Here is a 19,142-nt window from a genome sequence, read left to right on the forward strand (position 1 = left end):
CACAGCGGAGCGCCCGCGGCCTTCACCCGCCTCCCCGCGGCGGCGCAAACAATGGTCGCCGCCAGCTGCCGCCGAACAAAGAGGCGCGGGCGGGCGCAGTGACTTCACCGCCGGGTGCGGCCCCGCCTCCGTCCGCCCCCGCCCGCGAAACCTGCCCCGCTGCCGTCTCCTAGCGACCGGGGGAGACCCGCGGGCCCGGCGCGCACCGACCGCGGCGGGGCCCGACGGCTCTGCGGACGGCTTGGGCGGCTGCGCTCCAGTGCCTCCCCTCCCCGCAACCCCGGCCCCGCGGCGTGGAGAAGCGGACCCAGCGGCGGCTCGGGACAGGGGCAGGCGGCGCCCACCTGGCGGCGCGGCACCCCGGCGAGGGGCCGTCAGCCTGAGGGTGGGGGGCGGGGACAACCGGCGGTTTTTTCCCTGAGGGAGGTGCGGAGCCGCCGCCGTTCCCCGCGCGGTGCCAAGTGCCTCCCTGCGGCCGGGCAGGGCAGGGCAGGGCGGGCGGCGGGGCGCCCCTTGCGCGGCGGACTGGAGACGGATGGAGGGAGCCGCGCTCCACGCTCGGCAGGGGCCCCGCCGCCGCTCCTGCTGCGGCCGCCGCCGGGGGGCCGCCCCTCGCGGGGCGCGGGGGCGCGGCGGGCGCTGCCCCTGAGATGCGGCGGCCCGCGCCCGCCCCGCCGCCGCGCTCCCTACCTGTGCCGGGCCCGCCACCGCCCCTCCCCCGGCCCCGCCGCTGCTGCCGCCGCCGCCCCCGCGGGGGCCGGGACTGAGCGCGCCGCGGCGCCGAGACGCGGCCCCGAGGAGAGGGCGAGAGAACGGGAGCGGTGCCGGCCGCGGCGCACGATGTGGGTGCCGCTGCTGGCGTGCCTCACCGCGGGGATCGTCTCCGTGCCCAAGTACCAGCGCGGCCCCGGAGCTCTCCTGGGGGCGGCCCGGCTGCTGGCGGCCGTGCCGGGACTCTGCCAGCGCCGTAAGTTGCCGAGCCCCTCGGCTGCTCGGGGTTGCGGTTGGGTTTGGTTTTCGCGCGTGGGCCGTGCGTGGGCGGGGGAGCCGTGCCTGGACTGGGCGGTTGCCCCCGGGGCGCAGCCCTGACAGCGGGGTCCGCCCCGCCGCCGCAGGCACGCATCGGCCCGGCCCGGCCCGGCGGAGCTGGCGGGCACCTGCGGGAAGAGCTGAACCGGGGCGGCTGGCCCTTGCCCAAACTTCACACCGCCCGAGGAGCGCTGGTGCGAGCCCCGGACTGAATGGTCCATCCCGGGGACGTCCTGCCTTCACGGAGCCGTGGGGTGCCCACGGAGAGCGTCGCGCTTCGGGGTGCCACGGGTCCTGAAGTGGCTGGTCACCCTCTGCAAGCTTCCGGGAAGCGGCGTACCCGTGGGGGTCGCAAGCTGCGGGTGGACAGTTCTTAGGCATGGAAACACGCGGGTTTACATCCTTCACATGGCATTTAGTGGCGGGGATTAAAATGGGGAGAGTTACGGGAAAATTGTCTTCTCTTTACCTTGGGGTAAGGTGTACGCTGACAGGTCTGCAGTGGTGGCAAAGCGGGAGCTGCGGTGGTGGCAAAGGCTCTAGTAAATGTGGATAACCCCTCAAATTGTGGAAGGGCTTCCTGAAGCCCCGGGTATTCGTTTTGATGCGGGCGGGCTGAGAGGAGTCTGTGCACCTTAGATCGTACAGCAGATGATCAGACAGAACTGTCAGGTTAGTCAGGTATTTCATAAAGGATCTTTTTTAACTGGTAGTGGTCAGAAAAGCAGATCAAGTGTCAATCACCTTTCCTTTTTTTTTTTCTTTTTTTCCACTTATGGAATAAATGCAGATTCCAAGTTTAAGCCTGGAGTTAATTCAAAATGTTAACATGTAACCTCTGAAAAGAAGATTTACAATGGGAACAGTGTATTAGTCTTAAGTTCCTTATTGTATATGTGACAAATTCATGCCTAATTCAATGGGATTTGCCCAGTGCTATTAAAAACAATGGAATAATTTGTTAACTTTCATAGGATAATTTATTTTGCTTTTTTGGCTTCATATTTTGAATTCAAAACCAAACTAAATGTCAATAGGAAAAATAAAATATAATACTATTAAATTTCTTATGAAACATGACATTTTGTAGTTAGTATCCCAGATTCTTTCTTATACAGTGTAATTGAGTTGAAAGGCTAATTGAAACTTCATGGAGAGGATAATTCTGTGCCTGAGTGCAGGGCTGTGCTTGCTCATGGGGGTAGCTCCTGGGTGCACCCTATAGCAAATAACACGTGAGAACAGAATGCCACAGGGGAAGGTTGTGCGTGGGGCTTTTGCTCGGAAGGATGCCTGCTGTCTTTGTTGTGCTTGATAGTGAAAATATACATGTGTGCTACGTCATGGGTTACGTGTTTATTGTCACAACAGCTCACAGACTGAGCAGACTGTAACTCAAATAGACCTTGTTTTTTCATTTGAAACCTCTGCTAATTCATGAAAGCTGAAAGTCACACTGAATTCTTTCCTTCATACATAATCACTTGACAGGCTAGAGCCACAGTTGAAGCAAGAGTGTTTTGTTTTTCTCTGAATGAACACATGGAAATTTTCATTATTATTATTATTGTTGTTGTGTGCTTTTTACTTTTGGTTGTGATAGCTCTGTCAGCCAGTGCAGCACCACCTGGATTCTTTGAACATGTGCAGGCTGTTCCGAGAGACACTCTGGGCAGCAGCTCCATGTACAGCTATTTGGCAGCACAGCTTTGTTGAAGCAGCCACTCCTCTTTGCTTCTGCATTGACAGTGCTGGGCACGGAGAAGAGCATCATGCTGTTCCTGTGCGATCAGTGAGTTCAGTTTATTTATGTGCAGAGCTGGCAGAACCTGCATGTCTGTTGCATTGAATCTCCAGTTCTAAGGGACTGGAATGAATATGAAGTGTACATGGAACTCAACTTTATTCATTCTTGTTGGAGCATTTGTGGCTCTTCTAATTGAAAAAAAAAATGCATGGTTTGATGCTACCTGAGATACTTGTTCTGCAAACTGCAGTTTGAGATGTGAGTTACTGCTCAAGGATAAGTAAAAGTAGAATTTGACCCTGGGTTCGGAGTTACGAGGAGCACAAAAGGAAATCTCACAACACTGTAAAGTTGTAACTCCCAGATTAAAGGTTCGGTAAGCTCAGATAAAAAGGTTAGTGCTGCCACCTTCTACAAAGGGTCCCTTGTTCAGTAAGCCTCACCAAAGGAAATTTGCGGTTCACTAAGCCAACTAAAACAAATACCTGACATAAGAATGGAGCGAGTTCCATAGTGATTTCTACAGATCTCAAATTTATACTCGAGAGAGTATAAGCACATGGAGTATGTAGGGCTTAAATACGGAGAAATTACTAACTGGTCAAGGTTAAGAGAGGACATTGGTTCAGCAGAGTCTCAAAAACAGTTTTTACTATATTAGAATTTGAAAACTAAAGTATTTCATGCTTTCAGAAATATCTAGGTAGTCATTCCTGTATGAAGCTCAAGTAAACAGAGTTTACTATTTCAAGAGTTTACTTAAGATGGGATGAGAGCGGGAAAAGAGAGGAGTTGAGCGGTTTACCAACTAGAGGAGCAATAACTCTTGGTGCTCTGGGAAGGCTGACTCAAGTAAACAGAGTTTACTTGAGACGTGCACACAGGGATGGGATGGCGTGAAAATCTTTATGACTGATTTAAGAGTCAGAACAGTCACACAACAATTTTGTTATATAGTCATGGTTGACAAATTATAGAATGGTTAGGGTTGGAAGGAACCTTCAAAGGTCATCTAGTCCAAGATCTAGTCCAAATCTCTCAACCCTTTTCAAGTTGGTATTTTCAGTGTTCTTTAGAGTGTCATTTGTAAAGACCAGTTAGGTGTTTGGGGAAAATAAAGGATCTGTGATCATGGCAGGGACAACTGTGAATTGATTTATCCTAATAGCATGAGTTCTGATGCCAAACAGATTCATTAATGTTCCACCCTCTGGGTTTTTGGTGTTTTGCCAGTCTTGTCATGTCAGATTCTCATGTGTGTTCCCTCTGGTTAGAAAGTGTCATAAATCACTACTGTGTTACTTCTCAAAGGAATAGGGAAAGTCATTTAAACCACCCATGGAAGAGCTGGTTTGGAAGAGAAGTGGTCAGGAAATGTCCCTACACAAAAAAAAAAAAAAAACAAAGAAGTCTGAAATAAGTGCTACATCATGATAGCTTTAATTGGTGTTTGTTGATTTCTCATCTATGCTGGCCCATTTCCTTTTGGGGCTCAGTGGGAGAAGCTGTGTTGTATGGGATACTCAGCACTGTGAGACAATTCTGCTTTTCCTAAGGCTTAAAACAATCCAAGAAGAAGAGAACTCATTTTTAATTTCCTGAATGTGCGTGGGTGATCTGCTCCCTAGGGGTACTGGACCATCTTCGGGAAAGCCAACCTGGGTGTTTGAGAGGGCTGTAGGTTCCAGTTTGGAGGAACAGTGAGGGGGAGGTTTGCTTACGTGCACGTTGCCCAAGGAGCTTATTACGCCAATGGTATGCATAAATTTGCTTTGCAGATCATACACTTCTCATAATCTGTTGCAATTTCATGTCTCTTCAGGGGTTTTATGTGGTAGATTTTTTTTGTTGTTATGTTTTGCAAGCTGAATGATACTGGTCATTGCATGTATAGTATTTACAATGTTTCCATGCTACAGATTTTTGGGATGGGGTGAGAGTGGGAAAAGAGAGAAATTGAGCAGTTTGCCAACTAGAGGAGCAGTAACTCTTGGTGCTCTGGGAAGGCTGATTCTACGTCCTTTAGGACTTGCTATTGCTGAAGGAGGTTGTGAAGACAGCCTGAAGATTGCATGCAGCAGGAATACTCTGTACAGCAGTTTGAACAGGCAGTAGCTTCTTTTCTGGTCCTTAAACTTTCAAGGGCTGGAGCTGCAACAACTGAGCGAGCAGGAATTACACCCCATTAGTCAAGAGGCCTGAATGAATAAATTTGATTTTCCATGGAAATACAATCTAAGTTTAATTTACCTCTCCAGAGCGCCAGAAAGATGTCAGAATGTGAGTTTTATGGAAGCTTAAGAAAATCTTTGTCAAATAAGCCCTCCTCTGGTTTTATGTTCAACAAGAGGACATTAAAACATCAGATTATAATCTCCCTTATACTTCGCAAAGTATGTAAGTGCTGGTAGTGTTTTTCAAGTCCCTAGAAAGAGCTCATGATGATACGTCCATGTTAATTGTGTCTTGAATTTGGGACAATTTGTATTAGTTATTAATCTACAGTAGGAGGTATGAGAAGAGAAACGTAAGGTATTATATTTACAAATTCTCTAGGTTGACATAGGCTGCTGATATTTATCAATACTTTTTCAGAAAGTCATGTTCATCATTATTTTGGAAGGCAAGTCCTTAGAAGCTGGGGATCTCACTTCTTTATAATAGGCCAGACATTAGAAACATTAGCCTTATTGTAAAAAGAAAATCTACACTACATACATGAATTATTTTATTTATCACCGACGTACATTTTTAAAACTGCATATAGCAAAACCATACATTTTTGGTATTGGCATAGGTGTATCTTGGGCAGTGATTGGGATTTAGTGAGTTCTCTCAGGGTAAGAAGGACAAGTGGAATGGCTTTGTGTCTTGAGTTTTGCTCAATGTTCTTAAAATATATTAATGACACTGAAATCATATGGTATATTTTCAAGAATCATGTATGTGAACTTTCCTGTGTTTTTACTGTAACTGGCAGTGCAGACATTTTGGTGTAAAGCTGGCTTCTCAAGTTGAATGTACAGAAAACAAAATTCTGGAGAAGAATATAAATTCCTTTGTGTTAATAAACTTTTGTGGTTTTTAAAAATCAAATTCTTAAGGCCTTGATCTTTCTCTTTCTACTTATGTCCTCCTTTCAAGCAAAATCTGTCTTCAAAGCTGCTCTATTTGTCCATTACTAATTGCTGACTTCTGTCTAACCAGTGGAAAGATGTAATAGTTCTTTCTGATCTGCTTAGATAGGCATAATTTATGATGGACAAAGTAGGATATGGTCTGTTATTCTTCTCTAAGCACTTGAACTTTATTAAAAGATTTTTTTTTTCTTTTGGCAGTTTACATAAATGGACTTGGGCTATTTAGTTTAGCTTTTGGGAAGGAAGTAGGGCTCTAATGAATTAGTTCACTGTCCACTGTAATGGAACCTTTTTTCAAGAATAGAAGTAAGCTTCTCACCAGCCATTCAGGATTCCCCCTTGTTCTGGTGGTAGAACAAGAATAACCCCTTCAGCAAAATGTAAGTGTTTCAGGATGATCGGAATTTACAGCATTAGAAAGCTGCCCAAAAAGCAACTTCTAGCTGAGGCTATATTTGCCTAAATTGAAAAGTTTGCAAAGCTCATAATTGACTTTTTTCTTCATATGTTTTGATGCTTCCAGTGAGTTCATTGTAATTTGCCCGCTATTACCCATGGTGACAGTAATGAGTCTGAAATATGCATAATTATCAAAAGATACGAAGATGGAGATTTTAACTATAATTACTGGATAAGGAAAATTGTTCAGCTTCAGGCAGGTAGAATGATGTTTTTGTTTTTCTTCAGGCTCTTCTCTGCCGTCTAACTTGGGGGTTAAGTTGTTAGCAGCAGCATTTCATTGGGTTCAAATCTTGAAAACTTTTGGGTATTTTGCTGTTGTTGTAGCTGTGGTATGAATACAGCTGCGTGAGGCGTGGTGGCATCACAAAAGTAGTCCAAGTCTGATTAAACCAGTAACTGCCCTTTCCAAAATAAAATCTCTTCCTTCTTGGGAATTAGGCTAAGTGAATCTTACTTTTTCTACTGTACTTAAGACTACAATTTATTTTTGTTTAATCTCTGAAGAGCGACAGGGGTTAGGACCACTTGCTTCTTTCAGATGTGAGCTTCTTACTGGAAAGCTGGAGCAAGAGCCCATCTTCTTGTGCAAACAGGACTCCCAGGAAATAAGAAAACTTGAGACAGCTTACACTCTGGCACAAATGATGCAAAATGATCTAAATAATGACATCAGCAAGGATGTTCTTCCAATCTAAGCAAAACTATTTGGATTGCATTTTACTGTCAGAAATGTTGTGGCATTATTACTTCAGGACATTAAATAAACCACTACCTGTTTAAAATCTTGAATTTGCGTGTTTGAAGGCTGTCCCTTACAGAGCATTTAAACTGCACCTGCAGACCATACACATATGTGAATACTTACTTGCAGAAGCCCAAGCAGAAGCTTTCATTCAAACAGTGCATGTGCACCAGTAGTTATAGTTAGTACGTGAGTCTGCATATTTTATAGCCTACGGTCATGTTTTGTGTAATTTTCGCCCCCAAATTATGAAAACCAAACAGGCTTATATAAACATAAAGCAGAGATTGGCCAGTGTCTGTTCCTATCCAGGTGTGGCTGGGTTTTGGGTTTTTTTTGTTTGTGAACAATGCACGTATCTCCTATTTGAGAAACTCATGTCTCACTATTCTCTTACAAGGTCTTTGATTTAATTGATTTTTGATCTATATATTTGGAAAAGCACTGTAGTTTATTTCATCTCACCTTTGAAGGTCTTTTAATTCAGCTGGTGATCATCAAATGGAATCTTAAGAGTCTTTTGTGCCATGTTATCACACAGTTAATTAAAATATGACCTCCAACTCTTTCTGCATTGAAAGAGCATAAAATTAACACAAGTAATTTAGAAGAAAATCCCAGAAAGTTTTTACCACATTCTATTTGTCTCAGGGCCAATCACCATGTTTGAAGATTGAAAACTCTATTGAAAAGCAAGTTACTGAAATAACAAATACCAACCACTTTGTATTCCAGAAGGCAATAACATTTTTAAAATAGCCCTGCTGAATAAACACTCCTCCCAAACTTGTGTGCTACACACTGCAAGTCCTTAAGGAGTGGTGGTTTCTGCTCTGATACCAGTCTTAGCTTTTAGTTAATATTCTTGAGGTTTTCTCATTGTGAGTGTAAAATATGTATTATTATGTGTTGAATGTTTTGTTTTAACCCTGACATGTCTTCCTAATATATGCATGCAGACATATTTTGGTTCGGAGCTTTTGGTTTGTTTCAGGAAAAAAATTCTGTAGAAGCACAATTCAGTTATAATTTTGTGTTCGGAACGGAGGGACTGGTCCCGTTAGGTTTTCAACTTTGAGAACTACGGTCTGAAATGCAGAGTAAGTTTCTTCCACCTCACAATATATGCAGATAAAAATAAGTGAAGTGAGCTGTTTGCGTTGCTATGGACTAAGAACCTGTGATCGAGTGGTCTGTGGTGACACTCCTTGGGAAGAAACGTCCCTGAGCTGTTGCCCATCCTCTGCACTGCCTCTGGGTTTGTGAATGAAGGCACAGTGCCAGGAAGAGGTAGTGCTCTATGGGGCAGAAAGCAACACCTTTCTATTGTATATTTAGTTTGTGGTGAAGACAAAATATGCAATGGAAAGGTGGATTGGGGGTTGAGGGCCTGGTTTGAGGAGGTGGAGCTGTAGAAGATGGTGGGAGCTACAGCTTGGGCTTGTCTTTTATTCAAAGGTAAACTTGTTAAGCAGGCAAAAAATAGTCATTTGTGTCTACCTTTATATTCATCATGACCTCATATGTAAGTAAAGACTTTATAATATACACAGGAATATACTGACTATTTTAGGTTGTTGATGTGCTACTTGCTAGCAGTGCTTACTAATACATAAGAAATCAAATTAGCAATGAAATACAGCAGTAGCCGTTCCAGGTTTCGCTCGAGCAGCATGACTGTATCCAAGCTGGCCAACTCCAAGGGAGATTCTAGCAGCTGGAAATGACTAGAGTATACTATGCCCATGTGCCATCCTAGCAAACAAGGGAATTAATACAGCTCCGCACATCCTGAAGTTCCCTTTATATCAAAGGATTTAATAAAAAAGATCTAAGCTCTCCGGTTCCGTACGCTTTGCATTTTTATTGGTGCAAAGCTGTGCAAACAGGACTATCAAACCTGTGCCATAAAAGCTAATGGCTGTGGGAAATGAGTCTCTTCTAATGATATAATCAGAGTAAATTGTCCTGTGTGTTTTCATTTGCAAGAGACAGAATGGGTTGGTTTCAGAAGCCAAATAGTCTTTGACTCATTGTTTACAGGCATGGATTGCATCAACAAAATTTAACCATCTCCCGTAAAAGCAGGAAGTTTCATAGAAAGGAGAGGCTACGAGTAAAGTTGGCCAAGAAACAAAAATTGTGTTGTGAAAAATTTCAAGGTTACATTGCTTGTTTTCCTTCTGCAGTGCGGCTTGGGAACAAAGTCAGTCTGGGGTAGTCAATAGCTGTCTCCCACAAGTCAAGGTCATGTTTGAGGCTGTGGTTTGAATGCTGTGTTTGTGAGTCCTAACTGCTATACCAGTAGCTATTTTGGGTAGTACCTTTCCCAAAATGCTGCTATATGTATCTTTCTGACAAAATGAAAAAAAAAAATCCTTTAAATTGATACATATACATGAAAAACTGGAGTTTATATGCATGTATGTGCGGCTTCTGTTCTCCAAGTCTTCCCTGACATTCGTATCAGTGATGGAACTTTTCAGAGAGATGAGGCTAAGAAAGACACATGTAGGCTCAGAGAGGTGTCAGGAGTACCTCCTTGAAGCCTCATGTCTACATCGTTCCCTAATTATGGAAGTGTCTGTACACTGCTTGGGAACTCCATCTCCACTCCATCTCCATTACACAGCAGATTTCTGGTATTTTTGCTGTCTTCCAGCTTCAGCTGTGACTGTCCTTTTTTGCCAGGGCTTTCCTAATGCTGTGTTGACAGAGGTCTCTCCCTTTTCCTCCTCCCCCTTTGCCTTTGCCTTGTTCAGCTGATACTCAGCATCAATTCTCTCCAGTGGCGTCACTCAGAGCTTGTGCAATGTGCAAAAAAAAAAAAAAAAAGGAAGATCTTGGTTATTTTGCTGCAGAGTTTGCAAAGGCATGATGTCTCATACAATGAGGCAGGCTACTGCATTACTCTGCATATTGATGGCTTTTAACATCATTTGTGTCGTTCTCAGTAATGCCCCTTATGTTCATAGGGTACTGTGTTCATGTGGTGATGCAGATTAATTGGGGAACCCTGAAAGTTCTAGGCGAATATTGGCAGAGTTAGAAATGGGAGCCCGTATCAGTCATCAGGACTTGTGATGCTTTCCACTGTATTTATCCAGATGTACACGTGTACTTCTTATTTATATCTCATTTATATATCTTATTTCTCTGTAACCACATCCTGGTTTATCTCTTCCAGTATACTCCATTTTTCTTTTTAGGAACACTGTAACATTTGATTTATTTTTTTTTTAATGACTAGTAGAAAAAGAAGGTCTAGGGTGTTTTTTGGTTTGGATTTGTATGTTTGTTTGTTTTAATGGAAAAGTGTTTTTACTCACTTGCCAAGTTTCCAGAAGTACTTTTCCAGGGCTCGGGATTTAACAGTGCCAGTCATGTTTTGCACCTTTCTTTTACACACCACCTTTTTCTTAGCAAACATACGTGTCTCTTACATGCTGAGTTTTAATTTACTGCTGCTTCTCTTGCTGGCAAAGGATATTTTCAAATCAGTGTGCAGATTAGCTCCTGTCTGAATAGTAAAACTAAAGTGGACAACCATTAATAGAGAAGTGAAACCAATTAACAAATGTAGTATGTAATAGAAAAAGGGCAGAGGGAAGAAAAGTTGTCTGGTATTTTTGCTCAAGTAATCTTAGGAATTTATTATAAAGTATAATAGATGTACAGTTTTCAAATAGAAATCTCCTTTTCTGGGCAAAGGTGAGGACCTCTTAAAGCTGATTCTGAGGCGTACCTTGTAACCCTCTTGGAAAAACTGGTGGTGACAAAGCTTGTTTTCAGAGCATGGCATAGAACACAAAGGGTAGAGAGAATTATTGCTTGTTTGGAAAAAGAGGGGAAAACCCCCTAGCTCCAGGATTAGGTTTTAGGATTGGCAGTTAAAGCACAGGCACTCGTTTTTTCCTTGTAATCTGAGCAAGTAAGTGTCAGACACAGTAATCACGGAAAAAATTCCCTCTCCGTAACATTTTTACAATACTTTTCATTGTATCTGCACATTCAGCCAAAGTGAATTGAGAAGCTGTGTGTTAGCTGGGACAGTTACAGCCTGTCCCCTCTGCAGAAGTCACGTTTAGCTCCTGAAGACAGACAGATCCTGCGCTCAAGTTACTGAAGGCCCTGTGGAGAGGAATAGCCTGGCTGATTGCTGCCCTAGAACAAGACTGGATACAGAATTTAAGGGAAAAAAGCTCTGTAGAGGCTAGATAATTTCTTATCTTCTTGCCTTGACTAGTGTTCAACAGTCTGAGGACCATGATCAGGGAGTATAAGCTGCTAGTTATATTTTGGCTTTCTCTTGTAAGAAAGCAAATGGTACACCCTCCAAAACGAGCACAAACCTGTACCAACAGTGAAGTTGATATAAATCCGAATTCTTGGCTGTACTTGAACAAAGTGCTGTTTGAAAACCCGTTGAACATCACCTCTCAAATGCCAGTGTGCATTATAGTTATCCCATCTCTGAGATAAATACCCCGATCATTATTTTCGTAATAGGGAGGCAGGATATGATTATAACATATATGGTATTTGTCTTGCCTAGATGCATCTTGTTGCTGAGAGTTTAGGCTTGCCACACCTGTGATCACTGTAAATAGCTGCTGTCGTCGGAGCACGGCTGTATTCTGCGGAGGAGACTGGAAAAGTGCAGTTTAATGTGCTGCACTCACTTTTTATTATATGCATATGCCTGTGCAGTTCCCAGCACAAAATTTGGCCCTTGTTGAAAATACCTTTTGGCATACATCAGTTATAGCTAAGCCAGTAGAAACTTGCCCTTAGCTTTGGCTGCACAGTAACTCAGTCTTGTCTGGACTCTGTTTTTGGTAAAGTGGCAGGAAAAAATCTCAGTTCTTTTTTGAGCCAACTCATTAAAAAAAATGTTTCTTGCTTTAGCATATGATTTTTAAAAGAAACTGAGAAGTTTATACTAAACCAGTTATGGTTTTAGAGTAGGCTTATAACTGAATAATAAATATTTGGTGAATGAAAGCATGTCCATAAATGTTAGTGCTATGAGGGACTATGTACTTGGGAACTACAGTAGTGATGTAGCCAGAATGTGTCTCAGGCTTTAATAAACCTTTTTCAAGTTTCTCTTTAGTCCAAAAAAATCAGGTTATTGAGCCAATGGCACCAAGGTTGTCAATTGCCAATCTGTGACTTCATGTTGTGAAAATGGGGCTCTTGAGATTGAAGAGTTATCAGCAAAGAGGTTTGCATCCAGCAATACTGTATATCTTATCTCACTTGTTAAAGCATTTCATCTGCCATGATCACATTGAAAACCCAAACTGGATTTTAAGATCTTTTCTTCTGCCTTAGCAGTTTAGAAAGACACACTCCTCCCTTCCTCCCCCATTTTACCACATAAGTTGTATTAATAAACTGCATCAAGCTTCAATACATTCAGTACCTAACCATACAGAAAAAAAAAAAAATTGAGACAATTATTTTTCAGTCAGTTTTCTGATACATCTGGAAATATGATACAGTTGTTCCAGTCATAGACATGTACTTTTTTTTTGTTTTTAGCAATTGCACATTACAATAAGAAACAAATGTTTTGTTACGTGGTCAATGGCATTTAATTTTGGGAAGTGTGTGTTACGCAGATAGGATTATACATTTTAATAAAGGAGTCTCAGAAATTACTGCAGGTAATTAATTAGGCAAAACTTGTTATTTGATTTACTTTTGTTTACTGATTACAATGACCAGGAATTAATTTGGCTTATTCCTTGTCTGTACGGCTAGATACACAGGTGTCTCATTTCTTCCTGTCAACTATTTATTCTTATCTGAGCAGCTCTGCCTCTTATGGTGGATGTTACTTGATTGGTAACTTCAAAGTTCGTGTCATCTCCTCCCTATTTTGTCCCATGGTGGTCTTTACCCACTGTTACGCTTCCCATCAGCAATTCTTATCTTTCCTTGTCCTATGACACTTTACTGAATCCATCACTTTACTCTCTTTTTCTTGTAATGCCTGTCATCTCTGCTGTCTTTGGTATCCAGTTGAAGATGGGAGTGATGTTTCTAGGCCAAGAACAATTACAATTCTTTTATTTTTACTCCTTCAACAACTTTTCATCCTGTGTCTTTGTGCTTTACCGATGCTGTCTAGAAGGAAATTGGTGGCAAGCTCTACAGCCCCATGCGTGTCGGTACCTACCTGGAATCCTCACCCTCGTTCTCCTCTCCTGTGGTTTGCAGTAACTTTTTCTACAGTCTCCAGATCTGCTCTTTCAGACCGCAGAACATGAAGTGCTGTTGCCATCTTATAAATGCAAAGATGTTTTATTGTGTCAGTGCCGAATGAGCTTGCTCTCCTTTCACATCCAAGTCAAATTTGCTGTGTTTGTTTTTGTGACAAACAAAAACCTTTTGAATTTTGTCTTATTCTTTTCTCTCTGCTCAGCGACTCCTCCTTTATTTATCCCTGCCCACCTCTCCTACCCTTTAATCAGTTTTCCCTTTGTTCCAGCACCTTCCTGGGCTGCTTCTCAGCTTATTGTTTCTATCATATCTGTAAGAGTTTCTCTACCTTTCATATACATTTCTTTTCTCACATTGCCTGCATGCCAAAAATTGTCAACAGGAGTTTATATGAAATAGAAATATAGGTGTGACCTGTGAAATTAATGAAATTGCCACTAACCTGTATGTTAGCAGTATAATGCTGCAATTGTGCTCTACTAGGCTTTTCTATCTTGTTAGTGCTGGTAATGGTATATATGTTGTTGATACTAATAACTTGCAAGCTGTGATTAGTTCCGTGGATCATCAGTTATTCAGAGTGACCTACTGAGGACTAGCTGCTCACGGGATACGAGATCTCATCTTTGAATCCATAGCTGAAATCAGTTAAATAAAGATTAAAAAGATAATTTAGTATGTGTTTTCCTAATACAGCTTTTCACTGTGAGAAGTTGCTCTCGTTACTCTAAACAGAGAGATGGTTTGCATTATTGCAGGTTGGAAAGAAATAATCTGAGAGACAGTACATATAGCCAAATCTTTGGATGGAAAACAAGCCTTCCTTCAAGCTGTTGTGGTGTAATGATACACATATAACCATGATGGACCAATTAAGAGATGTAGCCTTTCCAGTATGCAGTAATTAATTTTCTTCTGTTTCTAGAGTATTTTATAATCCCATAATATGCCATGCTGAATACACCACTAAGCAGGGTTGTTAAACAGCACTACTACTGTGCTATGCACTGAAAACTCATATTATGTGCCTTCCTCATAGTTCTTGGCAGGCAAATTCTGTCTTATGTGAATACACACTGGACTGCAAGAGCCTTGTGCTGAACGTGCTGAAATGATACGCTTCTGCTGCCATTCAAGTTGAGCTGACCAAGTCCTTTGAAAAGGCTATCTCTTCTTCTCAGTCCTGACTGCCAAAGTTTCCTAGCAAAGAGTAGTAACTTAAGCAGTGACCTATAAAGCAAAGCTGTGAAAAGGGTGTAAAGGGCTTTGCTGATGGACCTGTTAGCAGGCACAATTTCTGCAGTTGTTATTACAGAATGATGTGTCTTCAATCTGTGACACACGTAATGCTGGATAAATTTGTATTTGCTTCTGAAAAAAAAAAAAATCTGCCTCTTCTAGGAAATTATTCATTCCAGAAACTGCAGAGGGGGAATATTTGTAGAAGGTGAGAAAATATTTTAGGTTCCATGCAGAGTGAATAATGAATAACTCAGTCAAGTGTAAATGACTTATAAAGAAAATGTCTATGAAAAGATAAGCTACCTGGTAATTTTTTTTTTTGTTAGGCAGTAAATCAGCAAGGTACATGCCAAAGATAAACTTTCACTTCAAAATTATTCTAAATCAGGATCTTTAAAATTTGGTCTTGAGAATGGAGTTTTTTCAATCTGTACATATAGTTCTAGACTGTAGTTACAAAAAAATACTGCAAGTATTCCCTCATTGGGCTGTCTTTGTTCTGTTTTACTTCTGTTTGGATACGTTGTCATCACTCTTAATCTGGTGAAGTAATTTTTGAAATCTTGGTTTAAAATTAGGTACTTTACAATTCCCACAGATCGTCATAAATCATGAATGTTTGGTTTTATTTTTCATTGCAGCGGAAAACAGATGTGCCACTTCAAATGCAGTAACGTGCACAAAGTGTCTTGCTTTGGGTCCAGAGTGTGGATGGTGTGCTCAAGAGGTATGGCATTTTTACATTTGACTTTATATTTTAGCTACTTCTGATCTTTATAAAGATAAAAGACTTTTATACTGTGAAAATTATAGTGAGAAATAGCAATAAAATCTTTAAACGACCCCTGGAGACAAAACCTGAGAAATCATGTGAAATATATTTTGTTTCCAAAGGAGAAAATACAATCTTTTATTTGGAAAATTGCAGTAATTTTAAATAAAGTGAGAACTTCTTAATGCATTCCATCTGCTTTGTAGACAACTTTGGCAGACTTATAGTAGCTTTGAGAGTTCAACAGTTTTTGGCTTCAAAAGCAAAATTACTTATCAGTAATTTATATTAAATCCTCATTATATATCAGAGCAAGTCTATACATATATGCCTATTGAATTTAGCAAAAGGTTTTACTAACAATGGAGTTAATTTTGACTTCACCATATCTTAGGACCCTGTCGCAAATGGAAAAAATGATACTTTTCTTATTTTGACACCTGAAACTATCAGTTCTGAGACTTATCATAGAAGATAGATCTTAAGTAGCAAGAATTATTCTGAAACTGTTTGCTTTGCAAACTGTAAGAATATGTGAATTTCTGGTTTTATTTGACAGAAAAAAAAACAACCCAGTTAATTACATGATTTTGAGAAAGGCTGGACTATTTTAAGCACTTCAGAGCAGCAAAGGTTTTAAGAATATAACTGGCAATTATAAACTCATATGCTCCTGAACATCACATGCAAATTATGTGTTGTAGCTTTCATTAGCAGAGAAGGTAGATGAATTTCTAGGGTATGCCTGGAAGAGATGAGAAGTGTAAGGCACTGGTGTAACTTTATCAGAGATATTGTTTCTTGGACTGATTAACTGAAACAAGTACGAGGAAGTGTAATGCAACAGAGGCATGGAAGGCTTGTTTTCCAAGAGGAGCCTCAGGGCATGTGTAGATGGCACAATGGATTACAATGCGGAGTGGTCCATTATTGTGGCCTGATGCCACAGGCCACAATACAAAGGGCACAGTTTTATCCTGCTATATCTGTATTTATCATGGAACAGTACTTGCTAGCTTTCCAGTGCTAAGGAGCTGCAGGAGGTCTCCTTCTAACTAGGCGCTCAGATTAGATTAGGTTTCACTTCTGGTCTGCTTCTCTTGCTTCACTTATCAATCCCGAGAGCTGTTCATGAAAGCCAGGGGTTTGTCAACCTCTTTTGGACCATGCCTTGATAGCAGGGTTCACCTACACACCATTCATGGTTGTGGAATGACAAACTCTATATTGATGGAGATAGAGACTTTCCAGAGTAAAGTTATAGGAGCAGTTTTCAGGTTAGCATGCTTGCTTCATCTAAACAATGTTTTTGATGAGAAAAATAGCCCTGAGGAACACTTGAGATGCTTTGACTTTATAACTGCACACAGTGAACTTCAGAAAATGCTACATATCTATCAGTCATTAATGATAACAATGAGTGTACCTAAGTTCTTTATATGTTTAAAAATCTACCTTTTTCAAATGTATGTACATCGAAAAGGGTATATAAATAGCAATAACCTAAAAAAGTAGTCTCTATTGTCTACATTAAAGAAGGTTATGGAAAAAATATATCAGAGGTAGACTTCAAAAATGAGTTGGAACTTGTAAAACAAGATATATGTCTGTCGAGTCTCATTCTTCAGGGGCTTTCTCTGGTCTTTTCAGAGTCTGGATGAGTATTTATTCTCTAATACACAGCTGGCTGTATGCACTTTTTGATTGTTTATTTTCCCCATCTGCCTCTGAAATATCAGCGATTGTTCATTGTTTGGTCTCCAGCTGTGGCTGGGATGGACCAATGCTTTGAAGGAGTACAAAGGATCCTGTCTTTTTTTCCTTGCATGATCAGGATCATGTTAATCATCAGATTTGTGGTCAGGAAGGAATTTTGCATTGGATCATGTTGGCACAGTTTTGGCAAATTTGCCCTTTCACTGCAACAAAGGATGTGCTGCTTCTGAGATCATCCTACTACTAATAACTTTTTCTGTTGTTACAGGGCTTTTTTTATGTTGGTGGCATCTTAAACTGTCCAGTCCTGTAGTACTCAGCTTCCTTTTTCTGGGAATTGAAATGATATCGTCCAGCTGGTCTTTGGATTTGGTATAGGGTATGGGGTAAAAGTTAAACATCTGTGATAGACAAATTCAGATTAGATAAATCTAAAGCTGGCTTTTATGTATTAGCCCAAGTAACATTACCAGTAGATTCCTCTGAAAACTAACCTGTTTTGATGTTGTGTGAATGGCATTTTCTTGCTATAAGTAACTCATAGCATAGCACAGAACTTTTTTAGTGGCGTGGTGACAATACGGTTTCCTTTTTTTCCAAAGTCAGCTTGTTCTGATTGTGCAAGATCCTCTTTCTCATACAAAAGTTTTGTCCTTTGTAGAAAAAGACATTGTGGCAATAAGGTTTAACTTCTAATTTAAATATTTTGTCATTGCCTTTATTAAAAACATATGGCTTCCATGAACTCATGCTACAATTTATGCAATTATAGTAGCATATTTTATTGTTTCAAAGACTATTATTTTGTTTTTCTCTTTCCTTTGAAGATATTGCAGTTGTTTTTTTCAGCTCAGATTGTTTTATACTTTTTGTCTCTTATAAAACAGGATTTCATGGCCGACGCAACTCAGAAAGGACGCTGTGACACTGTTTTCAACTTAATGAAAAGAGGATGCCAATCAGAATTTGTAGAAAATCCCACAGTTCATGTCACAATACCCAGTGACCATGAAACTAATACACAAGTGACACCAGGAAAAGTTTCAGTCCAACTGCGTCCAGGTTGGGTTGTCTCTAATATATTGATATTATAGTCAATTTAAACTAAATACAGTGCTATTAAGTACAGATATTTTGTGAAGAAGCGGCTGGAATAATTATTTTGAAGAACGATGCTATAACATTATATTGTAGGACTTGATGAAGTTGCTCCCATATTCAAGTACAGTCTTTGGCAAGAAGTGTTTCTGTCAAATGTAGCTGAAGTTCAGAATAATAGAAGTAAGAAGTGGAAAAGGGATCTTAGGTAGTCTTTTCTGTTTTCTGTTGTAATTTCTTGATTCTTTATCTACTTACACAAATAGTTTTCCCTTACATGCATATAAACTGTATTCCTTAGTGAAAGTAGTTTGAGTTAGAATTCCTAAATTCATAATTTGATAAGTTTCTTGATTATTTGATTACTTTTAAGTGCATTGACTAGACAACTACGAAGACACCAAAGCCAATATATAAGAAAGGGCTGGATTCCTAAAGAAGACTTAGGTATTAGATGCTTAACATTTCATTTATAAAACGTGAGACACCTGGCCCTAATAGAATCTACAAGTCCCTTTCTGGATCTGAGATTTTCTAGTATATCTCTGTTTGCCCTCGTCTGAACTCGAGTTAAATCGAAGTATGTTCTCTGTCTCTAAAACAGCTGTAGCCAGCAGCAGAAATGGAAGGTGATATAAAGGGATGCAGGCTATGTTTCATATCATAAAATGTAATTTATTTCTTTCTTTTACAAACAATAATTGGAGAAAGAAATATGTCATTTAAGAGGGATCACTGCTTGGTAGACAAACATTAAGTGAACAGGAAAAGTATCTTGCTGATATTCCCTGTATAAAAGATAATTTTCTGTCAATTACAAGGGGAAAAGGAAGGATCTGCATGAGTGTAAAGCACAAAGGAACTCTGAGTTTCCATCTTTTATAATAATAAAACTGATAAAATAACATCAGCATTTCCTCTCCTTTCCCCAGTCTTCTTCCAAAGAAATGACTGATACTCTGC

At 40.9% G+C, this 19,142-nt stretch overlaps 1 protein-coding gene across 2 annotated transcripts in view; it reads left to right on the top strand.

Annotated features, from left to right (window-relative positions):
- The first annotated feature begins 780 nt into the window (after nucleotides 1-780).
- ITGB8 (integrin subunit beta 8) overlaps nucleotides 781-19,142 on the top strand; it is a 48,232-nt gene continuing 29,870 nt past the window's right edge. For both annotated transcript variants that reach the window (XM_086742484.1, XM_086742485.1), the window contains exons 1-3: nucleotides 781-967; nucleotides 15,235-15,320; nucleotides 17,969-18,143. In XM_086742484.1, coding sequence (XP_086598610.1) covers nucleotides 841-967; nucleotides 15,235-15,320; nucleotides 17,969-18,143 — 388 coding nt within the window. In that variant the 5' untranslated portion in view covers nucleotides 781-840. The remainder of the gene's footprint in view (nucleotides 968-15,234; nucleotides 15,321-17,968; nucleotides 18,144-19,142) is intronic.

This window comes from Chlamydotis macqueenii, chromosome 2 (genome assembly GCF_036417535.1).
Source record: "Chlamydotis macqueenii isolate bChlMac1 chromosome 2, bChlMac1.mat, whole genome shotgun sequence".
NCBI lineage: Eukaryota > Metazoa > Chordata > Aves > Otidiformes > Otididae > Chlamydotis > Chlamydotis macqueenii.